At 41.9% G+C, this 12,174-nt stretch overlaps 1 protein-coding gene across 4 annotated transcripts in view; it reads right to left on the bottom strand.

The window, feature by feature from the left end:
• The window catches only part of ACSL5 (acyl-CoA synthetase long-chain family member 5), a 38,238-nt gene that overhangs the window by 16,851 nt on the left and 9,213 nt on the right, over positions 1-12,174 (bottom strand). For 2 of the 4 annotated variants that reach the window (XM_006778713.2, XM_006778712.2), the window contains exons 2-3: positions 5,133-5,317; positions 1,893-2,001 (exon numbers count right to left, since the gene is read on the bottom strand). In XM_006778713.2, the coding sequence (XP_006778776.1) occupies positions 1,893-2,001; positions 5,133-5,288 (265 nt within the window). In that variant the 5' untranslated portion in view covers positions 5,289-5,317. Of the gene's footprint in view, positions 1-1,892; positions 2,002-5,132; positions 5,318-7,424; positions 7,464-7,721; positions 7,978-12,174 lie in introns of those variants that run through there. The other 2 variants (XM_006778714.2, XM_006778715.2) reach the window with 2 other exon arrangements.

Here is a 12,174-nt window from a genome sequence, read left to right as displayed (position 1 = left end):
AAACAGCTGCAGAAAAACTCAAGAAGTCAAGTCCCAGACTGTAATTTTCCATGAAACCGGGCAAGTCTTGTGCTGTTAGGTGCTCAGCCCAGAGTGTGTGCCTCAATGGTCTACCGATGAGATTGCACAGACATGAATTACTAGGGATAGCTACCATTGAGGGAACACTTACTCCATGCTAGGCACATTTGCTCACTTGGCCTTTGCAACTATTGTTATCCCCAGACGTGACAATATCTGAGAGTCAGAAGGGCCTGGGATAGCTTCTTCAAGCTCACTCAGTAGGTGGCAGAGCTGATGAGTGTGGAAAAAAACCACCCTGCATCGCCTTGTCACTTCCCTATAGGTGAAAATTCTAGCAGAGGTCCATGGCTGAGGAACAAGTCAAATAATTGGCCCAAAGGGACACCAACTGAGGTCTCATTAAACTCTATGTCCTAATCAGCTTCAGTCTAATTAGCCCAAGTCCTAATCAGGCAATAGCCTAGCCTGTGATTAATTTCCTCAACTCAGATCTCATTTGTGTTTTAAGGTGTGGCTATCTAGAAAGAATCCACCCATTAACAACTGGGCAAAATCACTGGCCTGAACTGGGTAGAATTGAAACTCCAGCATGCAAACCCCTCCCCTCAACCAAGCATTATTAAACATTCAGATTCTTAGGCCTCACTATCTGGAATTCTGATTCAGTTTAACAAGGTGGAGCCAGAGGACTTCATTTTAAACATTATTCACAGGCGATTCTCAACAAAGACCATCTACTCTGGGTAGAGGTGAAAAAATGTATTCAATCCCAGTAGGGATCAGAGGTGTCATTTTTCTGTGGAAACAGCCAGGCCAGGTTGCTCCAATCTGCTGACAGGAGGTGCCATTTTAACTTTATCTGTTTGGTTTTAATTTTGTATTGAAAAAAAAAATCTAAATGAAGTATCTTATGCAACATTTTCTAGTTCTGTCACCTTCAGAATGTTCCTGAACTTTCCAGTCTCTGGTCTTTTATTTTAAAAAGTGAGGAAGGTAGTAACTAATCCTTGAAGTTTAGGGAAGATTAGTAGATATTATATGAGCAGTGCCTATTGCATAATTAGCACTTGACAGGAGCTGACTATTAAACATCACAGTCATAGCTAAAGGCAGAAGAGAAGGGAGGGAGAAGAAGTCACATAGACAAATCTATGCTTGGACAGAATGTCACCTCAAAGAAAAAAAGATCTAGGGAGGGCTATAAGCCAATAGGTTTTGAAAGGAAACCAGTGCACCTAGCATTGTGTGCAATGATAAAAGATGTAAGTACTGAGGCTTGATACATTCCAAGTGAACCTACTAAAGTCCATGTAGCCCTCTTTCTAAGAAAGTTCAAAAGATAATTGCCTCCTGTGATACCAAGTGTAGCAGCCTGGGGCCGTAGTGTGGTATTGGGGTCAAGACAAGGTAAGAAGTCAGGAGGCCTAAATGCTAATTCTAGCTCAGATCCTGCATCTGGAGAATTGCATTTATGAAGAGCACATTCCTAAACAACTATGTACTAACGTACTAGTGAGTTCATAAAAATACTTTCATGCACATTATTGTTGACTGTGTAACAACAACTTGCAGGGAAGTTCTTGTGTTGTGAGGGACAGATTCAGAGTGGCAAAGTGGGTTGCACAAGGTCACACAGCTAGAGATGGAACAACTGGATTTCAAACCCAAGGCTGCCCTGCATTGCTTCCCAATATTGTGATTTTCTAATTCCTGCCTCCATTCCAACACTGGTAATGTGCCCTGCATTTCATATGTAGGGATTCTACCCAGACCACAACTAGGTGTTTAGAAGTGAGACAAGGAAGCAGTTAGAGAACGACACCCCAGTCTGAGTCTTCTCACAAGTCAGGTGAGACTGCCAGGCTTACCAGACACAGCAAGTCCTCTTTTAAAAACTTCATACATCGTCTTGGCATCTGGGAAGTAGTAGCTTAGGAGTTCATTGCTCTTCTCGCGAGCATTCTTCCGTGCTCCTCCCTAAGACGTAAGACCACATTTAGGGCAAGCCGAGTCTCTCACCACCCTTTCCAAACCCTTATGAATTGAATAAAAGGGAATATAAACGCTGACCATTGAGGTTACAGGGACCCCCTCCCGCCCCCGTCCCATCCTATTCAATCAATCAAGTCATTAATCTCAAAACTGAAGTCTCCACATCATAGAAACCCAGAGACTATCACAGTTATTTTTTGAGCCATCTCCCACCACTCTTCTAGGAACACACACACACACACACACACACACACACACACACACACACACACATAACACACATGAGAAATGATAATATAGGTTTTCTTGTTTGGTTTTTGCTTTGTTTTACCTTATATCTCCCCAGGAAAACATAGCACTATTGAGTGTCTGTTACAGAGAACTTCTATCTTAGGTCACAGCATTAAGAGTCCCTGGTTTTGATCCTACAACCTCTCTTTGAAATGATCTAAATAATATTATGTTTTATCCTTTAAAAATTCATACCAAGTTTAGACATCTATGAAATTCATACTGTGTTCTAGACACTATAGATGCAATGTAAGGTAAGACAAAATTGCTGACCATGAGCACCTCATAAGTGAAAGCTTTTGGAGTGTGGGGGTAAGAGGGGAAAACACACACAAATATAATACTGTGATGTACATGCTGAAATAAAATATATTTGGGAAACTAATGAAGACACCAATTCTATATTAAGTAAAAAAAGTTAGAGAGAAGAAGTGATATTTCAATGGAAACTTTAAAGATAAACAAGTATTGAACAAGAAGATGTGGATTGGTAGAGGGGAGAGAAGGATGATTCAGAGTGAAGGAGCAGCCTGAACCAAAGCACAAGGGCAAGAAAACACACTGCAGAGCCTGGTGGGCAGCCAGAGAACAGGGTATTTGAGAAAGAGGGAGTGGCTAGGGATGTGTTTAGAAATGTCAGCTGGAACCCCGGGGCTTCATGTGGATCTTGGAGCTGCACTGGAGTTACAGGCATGGTCCAACCCTCATGAAAGTTAGTCTAGAGAGAAGCAGGCATCAATTACATAAGCACAAAAAAGGGGCCATTCAAGTGCAGGTTAACACATGAACTCTGAATTGTCTAGAGCATTGGGGAAGATTTCCACGAGATGTCGCATTAAGTCAAGAGGTTAAAAAAAAAGTTTTTTGTCTAGTAAAGGAAGATAGGGTCTTGCCATCTGTTTTCAGAGATGGGCTGAGGAAGAAGGAACAATGAAAAGTGATTTGGATTCAACTTTAGGCAACTGGATAAGAAGAGATGCATTTAACTACGATGGAGCAGGAAGGGAAACAGGAAAGGTTATGGTGTGTGTGTGTGTGTGTGTGTGTGTGTGTGTAGGGAGATATATGCAATAAAGAGATTCATTGACACTTGAGTGTCACTGGAACTCAGGGGAAAGGTCAGAGCTTGAAAGTCAGATTTGGGTGTCATAGCCTTTTAGGTATATTTCCAAGTCATAGGAGAGGGAGGATTTTCTCAGATGTGAGGAATTAAAGCAGGGAATGGCAGACTCTGGTCTGAACTCACATCTGGCCTGAACCTGCTTTTACAAATAAAGTTTTATTGGAACAGAGCCATGTTCATTCAATTACATATTGTCTGATGCTTTCACACAACAACAGAGTTGAATAGTTGCAACAGAGCCCATATGGCCTGCAAAGCCTGAACTGTCTGGCTTTCACAGAACATGCGTGCCGACCCCTGCTTTAGAGGAATGAAGAGATGGTGATGCTGAAACTCTAGGCTGAGAAGAGGAAAAAACCTCAGAGGCAAAGAAAGGCTGTCTTGGAATTAGAAAGAAATTTCGTTGAAGGTTATAAAAGGCAAAAAGAGAAGTTGTAAAAAGAAGTCCCAAATCAATTGAGAGGAAGGTCGAAGGAGAAACCATTGAATTTGGAAGTTAGATTATGAGTGACCCAGAGAAGTTTGGGGAGATGGTAGTAGTAAAGTTCTGACATCAGTGGGTTGAAGCTTAAATGAGGAAATCAACAGACTACTCTTAAAGAACTCTGGTGGAAAAAGGAAGGAGTGGAAAGAGATGGTAGCCTAAAGCAGCAGGATCAGTGGGAGAGGACAATCATACAAATGCACCAGAATAAAAGGGAACGTGGTGGGCCGTGCAGTTAACTCTGAATAAGAGTCTCACATAGAGGAAAGAAGTTCAATAAAAGACCAGAAGGGAGTTAGCTTTACAAAGGAACGGGAATGCTTTCTTCCTCTGAAAAGGGTTGAAGACGAAAAATGACGAAGAGAACATTCTTAGAGCTTTCCCTTTGCTCAGTGATAGAAGAAGCTGTATGATTTGCTGTAAGTTGGGGGAATTGAAGGGAAAGGTTCAACTTCTGCCTGTTTTAAGAATGAATATTAACTCAAAGCTGGAATTTAACTAAATAACTCACATTCCATTTTCAGACATTGGGTATCTCAATGAAAATATTTTCCTAACCCCAAAGTCCTGACTCTGTCATCTAGATCAGCCATTTTAAACCTTTTCATCTCATGGCACACATAAGCTAATTACAACAAACATAGGTATAATATTGATTCATTCACACTGGATGGCTATTGTTGTGTTGGCTGTTGTTATTTCTTTTTATATTTGACTATCTAAGGGAAAAGAGGTCAGTGCCACTGACTAAACAATCAGGTATGGTGTATAAAAAAAATTCTTGCACCACACCAGTTCGAAATCACTGCTCTAGATCATACGTTGGCAAACTTTTACAGTAAAAGGATAGATAGTAAATAGGCTTTGTGGAACACATGATCTATTCCTTGTTTTAGTTTTTACATATCCCTTTAAAAATGTAAAAACCATTCTTATCTTGCTAGGCCCATTTGAAAAAAGGTGGATTTTCCTTGTGGGTTGTAGTTTGACAACCCCGATCTGGATTACTGGTGTCTTAAGACCTAGCTGAGTTTTCCTTTTTATTATGAGGGAAAATGTGTCATTAGTAGAAGTTTAAATGTTGACTACTAACCTAAAAGGATTACTTTCCCATGTGACACCCTACCCCCTTCATGAGTTATACCAATGTCTTGAGTTACACACAGTTTGGGTTTGATCAATGTTGATACACTGAAAGGTGACAGGTAAGTTAGTTACCTCGATTCCCAGGGACTGTTGGTTCAGATCAACCGCAGGCAGAACTGGGCGAGGTCTGTTGACGAGCCATAGGAAGATGGCGACTCCAAAAGTCAGGAGGCAGATCAGTGCCGGGGTTGGAAGTGGGGAAAATAAAAAGTTAAAGATACAAAGCATCTTTGCGACTAGCAGCAGGAAATGCAGGCCTAAAAAAAGAGAGAGAAGGAAACAAAAAGTTAGAGGGAATGGCTGTATCTTTTTACTCAGTCCTTCTAGGTTTATAGAAGGGGACACACACACACACGCACACACACACACACACACGCACACGCACACGCACACGGCTTCTACTCCTCCAAAAAGCCAGGGTTGGACCTCTCTAGTAGCAGAATTTATTTTTCGCTTCTCACTGTTTCCCTTAGCAATGTTGAAGATAATAGAATGTGTTCTACTGTACCCAGCTGCTACTTGACTGTCCTCCCACAAGGTGGAAAGGATCAAAGGAAACAAGTTAATCATTCCCCAGACAATTTTGAGGAATGACTCCCTTTATTTCTGGCCCACAAAGCCTAGAAGCAGCCTTCTGGACCCAACCTAAGCTGACAGTCAGAGGATAGTGCTTCAGAGAGCTTCCCTTTGCCCTGACAGGCGAGGGTCAAGAAGGACCCTTCTGGCTGGATGTCTCTAGTATGAACCAAATGGCAGGGGAAACCTCTGTAGAGGTGAAACCACAGATTTTAGAAATGAAGGGCTCCGCATGAAGGACATTTCCTGCTGGCCCGATATGCCTTGCTCATTGCTTTCTGTCTTTTTAAAGCATCAGGAGGGGCTTACTAGGTCCAATGTACTGTCCTCTTAGGATTCTGGGGGAAACATTTTTTTTTATTGGAGGCCGCATGATCAGGTAGGCAGAAAGGGTGCTGGAAAATGGGCCTGGCACATGGTGGCAGGTGAACCCGGGAGATTTGGACCAGGAAGAGATCTCAAGAAACCAAGAGCAACAAAGCCTTCTTCCAACACATCTTTTATTGTCGCTCCCAGCCAAGAGGAACAGCTTGAAACTACGCTAATAGACGGGACTAAAGTCTGGGCAGGTCCTAGGAACCAACTCCTGCCTCAGAGCTTTCACACTGATGAGAATAGTAACGCAGCAAACACAGGAGCACTGACTTGATGCCAAGCCCTGGGCTTGTAACGGAATGAAAGGCACTGGACTCCACCTAGTTCAAGCCTTTCTTGTTCCCTGGCCTTCCCACTAAAAGCTCCCGCTTTGTCTTGCATATAGATATGGTAATCATCAGAGGAATTCTGCTTGGAGCTTGACATTTACGAAAACAGCTCCTCTCATTTCCCCTCCCTTGACATAAAAGAAGCCTGAACTCTGCACTTTCTTAAGATGGATTTGAGGAACCACCAGGTCTCCCATCTTCTTAGTTGGCGCCTTCTTATCAATCAAACTTTCCTCACCTTGAACTCTGATGTTTTGAATTTTAATGGTTCAAAGTGTTGGACCCACAGATTTTGGACCAATAACAGGATAAGTTGTTTGCATGAATTACCTAATTTAATCTGACCAATGTCCTAAAGTAGCATTTTTACAGACAACAATATAGAAGCTCCCAGGGCTAAAGTGACTTATCCAAGTTCATTTACCATTTCCATTGATGCTTCCCCATTAAAATCTATAAAACCACAACTCACAGGTAGAACTCCCAAGTTCAAGGAGACTGATTTGTCTGGCAGCTTACAGGTGACAGGCAAAGGATGTTCAGAATTTGCATTCCTCAAAGTTTACTTCAATGCCCTATGAAATAGTATCTCAAAGATGAGGCCAAACATTCACTTTTCAAATCACAAGAGCAAGGCAAGTCCAATAAAACGTTTTATCAGATCAAGATAGTCATTGCCCTTTGAACCATGGGGCAGCTGCCATTAGCTGTCATCCAGAACGTTTTCTATCAAGGAACACACTCACTCCGTGCTAACTAAGGCTGTAAAACTTAGGAATTTGGTGTGGGAGTGAAAACAGTCCCAAGAAACCCTGAGTCACTCATCATTTATCTGCCCCCTGATTGGTTATCACCTGAGTTTGGAGTAGTCCCTCTCCATTTTATGGAGGAAAAATGGACTTCCAGATACTGGGATGACAGTCTCCAACTCCTTGGGTTCTTCCACATTGTGATTAGGGGAAGGAAAAGACAACAAAGCAAGAACAAAAGCAAGGCCCACAGGTGCTACCTTATGTAACAATAGGTGCTATTGTGACTACCTGCCAGGATTCTGAGAGCAGGGATTTCTTGAATCCAGCCTTACCTGGACTTGTGTGCTGAGTGGCTCTCCAGGAGGTAGCACCTGTTCAAGAGCCAGCCATACAGAACACGATTCTAACGCCGGCCACCCCAACCGAGACCGGCGCAGACGGGAGGGTTATGAAATTGGCAGAGCAGAAAGCAGTGCCAAAGGGAGGAGAAGCCTGCTCTGCCTTCGCCCATCCTGCCCACTGTCAGCCCCTCCCCTCAGCCTGGGACATTGCCACCAGTCCTGTAGTGTCTTATGCTCCAGGATCCTTCTCTCTGCCCCAATGCCCCTGTCCAATTAAGAGGTTCTTACCTGCACGCCCCCTTCTCAGCTATGAGAACACATTGTTGCATTGAGGACTTTGCCCTCTTCCTACAGATGGCAGATTCAGTGGGAGACTTGGCAAACAATGGCTTTAAAAGAGGGTCTAAAGGTGAAATTTATGTTCAGCTGTGGTGGTATGGGATGGGGGAGGGAGGGCCAATAGCCTGGCAGGTAGCATAAAGGGAGGGGAGAGAGAAGGGAGACAAGGAGAAAGAGAGAAAAGGGAGAGGGAGAGAGGGAGAAGGAGAGAGAGAGAAGAGGCAGTATCTGCTGTCAACCTTGACTGATGGTTATCATGTAGTAATACCAACTAGGTCACCAGATGGTCAGATTTTTTTTTTCTCCCTAGAAAACCTGGAACACTGGATTTTTATGAAACGTCCATTTTAACTCTTGGCTCAAATGGTAAGTGTCTGGTTTAGGATTAACAAAAACACATTTGGTTTAACCTGGACTGTGGTCCACCAATGAGCACTTCTGTTAGACATTCCAGTCATACTGCCCATGAATGGAATAAGACTGACCACTTCCTCACCAACAGGGGAGGTGTTATGAATGCCAAGACCGGCCCCAGGAGAACAACAGCACCTTGCCTGCACTGGGTGTTGGAAGCCATTGAAGGATGTCGCTGTGTAGCACCTGTAATAGTGTGCTTTCCTATTACTGACCTGGTATCCAATTCAAACAGGATCGGCTCAGACTTTCAGCCAATCTCTCCCTGCCTCCCCACATTTTTAAAAGTTGAGGTAGAATTTTTGAGTAACACAGGATTAATCATTTTTAAATGTACAATTTAGGGACATTTAGTTCATTCATAACTACCGTCACCCCATTCGAGGTGTACAACCATCACCTCTAATAAACCCCAAAATATTGTTATCACTCCAGAAATGACATCCTGTAACACATTAAGCATTCACTCCCCATTCTCTTCTCCTCCCAGACCTCAGGAACCTCAAATTTACTTTCTGCATTTATTGATTGGCAAATTCTGAATATTTCATAGGAATGGCATTATATAATATGTGACTCTTTGTGTGTGATTTCTTTTACTCAGGATAATATTTTCAAGATTTATCCATGTTACACACTGACAGACTTCAGAGAGGAGGAAGGTGGGGGAATTGGAAGAGATTAACCAAAGAACATATATGCATATATGCATAGCCCATGGACACCGACAGTTATGTGGTCAAAGCCTGGGGTGTAGGGGTTGGGTAGAGGTGGGCAAAGGAGGACATCTGTAATAGTGTCAACAATAAAAAAAATATTTAACCATGTTATGTATCAGTTCTTCATCCCTTCGTATGGCTACTAAATTAGCCCATCTTTTCATTTGCTTATTGGCCATTTGCATTTCTTTTGTAAAGAAATGTCTATTCCAGTCCTTTGCCGATATTTTAAAATTGGTTGTCTTTCTGGTTTTGGGTTGTAAGAGACCGTTATGATTCACTAATATTTTCCCCCATTCTGTGGTCTTTTCACTATCTTGATTGGAACAGGATTCTTCTTCTGTTCACTTCAGTGCCTCCAGTGCCTGCACTGTGCTTGGCATACAACACAGTAAACTTTCAATGAGTGGTTGCTAAATAAATGACCAGTTTTCTGGTTCAGAATTGTCTATTCTAAATACTTTTAGTGAACCCATTTTTTCCTTAGTAAAACTTCCCCCAAACTCCCTAAACTTAGATCAGTCATGGCGAACCTATGACACGCGAACTCATTTTTTGGTTGATTTTTCTTTGTTAAATGGCATTTAAATATATAAAATAAATATCAAAAATATAAGTCTTTGTTTTACTATGGTTGCAAAGATCAAAAAATTTCTATGTGTGAGACGGCACCAGAGTTAAGTTAGGGTTTTTCAAAATGCTGACAAGCCGAGCTCAAAAGGTTTGCCATCACTGACTTAGATCATCACAAGTTATTCTGGGAATCTTGAGATGGGTACTCCTAAGTCAATATTTTGGCAAGGTAGTGGGGTAGGAGTGGTGGGTGGTAAAAAGAATGTATTTCTTTCTCTTTTCTTTTTTTTTAATCCTCATCTGATATTTTTTCCATTTATTTATTTTTTTTTGTGTAGAGAGAGTGGAAGAGAGGGAAAGACAGAGAGAAATATCAATGTGAGAGGAACACATCAATTGGTTGCCTCCTGCATGCGCCCTGACCAGGGCCTGGATCGGGGAGGAGCCTGCAACCCAACCGATGTAGGTGCCCTTGACTGGAATTAAATCCGGGACCCTTCGGTCTGCAGTCTGTCACTCTGTCCACTGAGCAAAACCAGCTAGGGCAAAAAAAATGTATTTCTAACACATATCAAGGATCACTCAGGATCAGTCAGCCCCAGACTTGGTAGAACCTACAGAAAAAATCTTATCAAATAAAGTCACCTATAGTGGTAAGTAGGCAGAATGTCCAGTCTAGAAATAAATAATTCTGTTACCCTGGGTTTCTGGAACTCAAGCAAATTATCTTTGCTTTGAGGCCTGAAGAACTAATTACTTTCTATGAAATATTGAGATGTAAAATATAATTATAGATTTTTTTAAAAAGTCTGCCTCCTAGCAAGTGGCACTCTCGTTTGGATTTGATTGGTTTCTCTGTCCTCTTGCATGTATGGGCTTATTCTGTGGTGAGAGAAAGCTCATTAAATGGGAGACCAGCGTCCCCAAGTTCTCACACCCAATTAGTTAACACATTCTTCCATTTGGAGTTACTTTCTCCTAGAGACTAGGTTGCAAGTTTTCACAACTCATAATGACTCCATGGGGCCTGTTGTTATTAAAGAGGCTGTATATGAAAGTTTGGGTTCATTGGCTGGGCATAAAGTTGCAATTCAGCCTCCATTGTTATTTTCCCTAAATTCCTGTCACCCCTCATTTAGGAGACAACCACCTCAGTCCTTAAATACATAGTCAATATTTCTAGACAAATTCCAATGTAGTAGCAAAACGTTAATAGAACATTACAAACCAATCATTTCATGAGCATACTTGGACGGTCTGATAGCTTTCTCCTTAATATGCAATGAATGAAAACCAGATATTCATTCTATACCAAGCTCCTTCACCCAGTTTCCTCAGAGCCCTGAACTAAGGGCTTTTCTTACACCACTTTACTCTTCTATATCCAATGTCATTTTTTCATTACTAAGAAATAAAAGAGAACATGATTTGAGACAACAATCCTGTTTCAGAAAACTTAAACAGTCAGATAAAAGCCTGGTATGGTAGAGCATTGGTTCTTAAGGAGAGAAAATCTCAGCTACAGGTTACTTAAAATTAGGGAAAAACATTCAACTTCGCTTATAGCTTTAAAACATGTACATTTAATGGATGGACCTGGAGAGCATTATGCTGAGTGGAATAAGGCAGTCAGAGAAAGATAAATATCACATGATCTCACTCATTTATGGAATAATGAACAACATTAACTGATGAACTAAAATAGATTGAGAGACATAGAAGCATCGAGCAGACCATCCAACCTCAGAGGGAATGCAGGGGGTGGGGGCGGGGAGATCAACCAAAAGACTTGTATGCATGCATATAAGCATCACTCATGGACACAGACAGTAGCGGGGTGAGGGCATGTGCTGGGAGGGGGGTGGAAACGACCAGGGAGAGGTCAATGGGGGGAAAAGGAGACATATGTAATACTTTAAACAATAAAGAATTAAATTTTTTAAATGAAATGCCTTTCCCCACCCCTTAGGTTAGTCATGATGAAATAGTGCAAAATGTGCTGTGAGTCATGGAAATAAATTTGGTGCAGCCTCATTAGAGATGCGCCCCTTGCCCTTGACCACAATTCAGGATGTGTGCCCTTTGACCTAATGACTCTGCTTGTAATTTTTCTTGTAGAAAGATACCAGTTCAATCCAGTGCATCACATGTGGCTGTGAAAGGTACCTGTGAAGGATGTGAGTCAGATGACTTGGGCTCAAACCCTGCTTGGTCATCTTCTTTGTGACCTGGGGTAGATCCCGGCTGTGTGGTTTCTAATCTGGAAAATGGTAATAATCTCTGCCTCAGAAGGCTGTCCCCATGACTAAAGGGGTTAATGTACCTGTAAAGTGCTTAGAACAGTGCTTGATGCATAATCTCAGGTATCAGCTATTCTGTTCATCATCATTCAATCTATAAAAGTGTTTATAGCCCTGGACACTGTGGTTCAGTGGCTATCCATTGACCTGCACACCGAAGGGTCTCGGGTTTGATTCCTAGTCAAGGGCATGTATCTGGGTTGCAGGTTTGATCTGATCCAGCCTGGAAGCAACCGATTGATGTGTTGATGTTTTTTTGTTTTGTTTTGTGTTTTTTTCTCTCTCTCTCTTTCCCCTCAATTTCTTCCCTTTTCACTCTCTCTAAAAATCAATGGAAAAAATATTCTTGGGTGAGGATTAACAACAACAAAACAGAAAGGAAAGAAGGAAGGAAGG

Source organism: Myotis davidii, unplaced genomic scaffold, assembly GCF_000327345.1.
Source record: "Myotis davidii unplaced genomic scaffold, ASM32734v1 scaffold107, whole genome shotgun sequence".
NCBI lineage: Eukaryota > Metazoa > Chordata > Mammalia > Chiroptera > Vespertilionidae > Myotis > Myotis davidii.
Note: the sequence above shows the minus strand (reverse complement) of the source record. Positions and strands in the feature narration are given on the sequence as shown.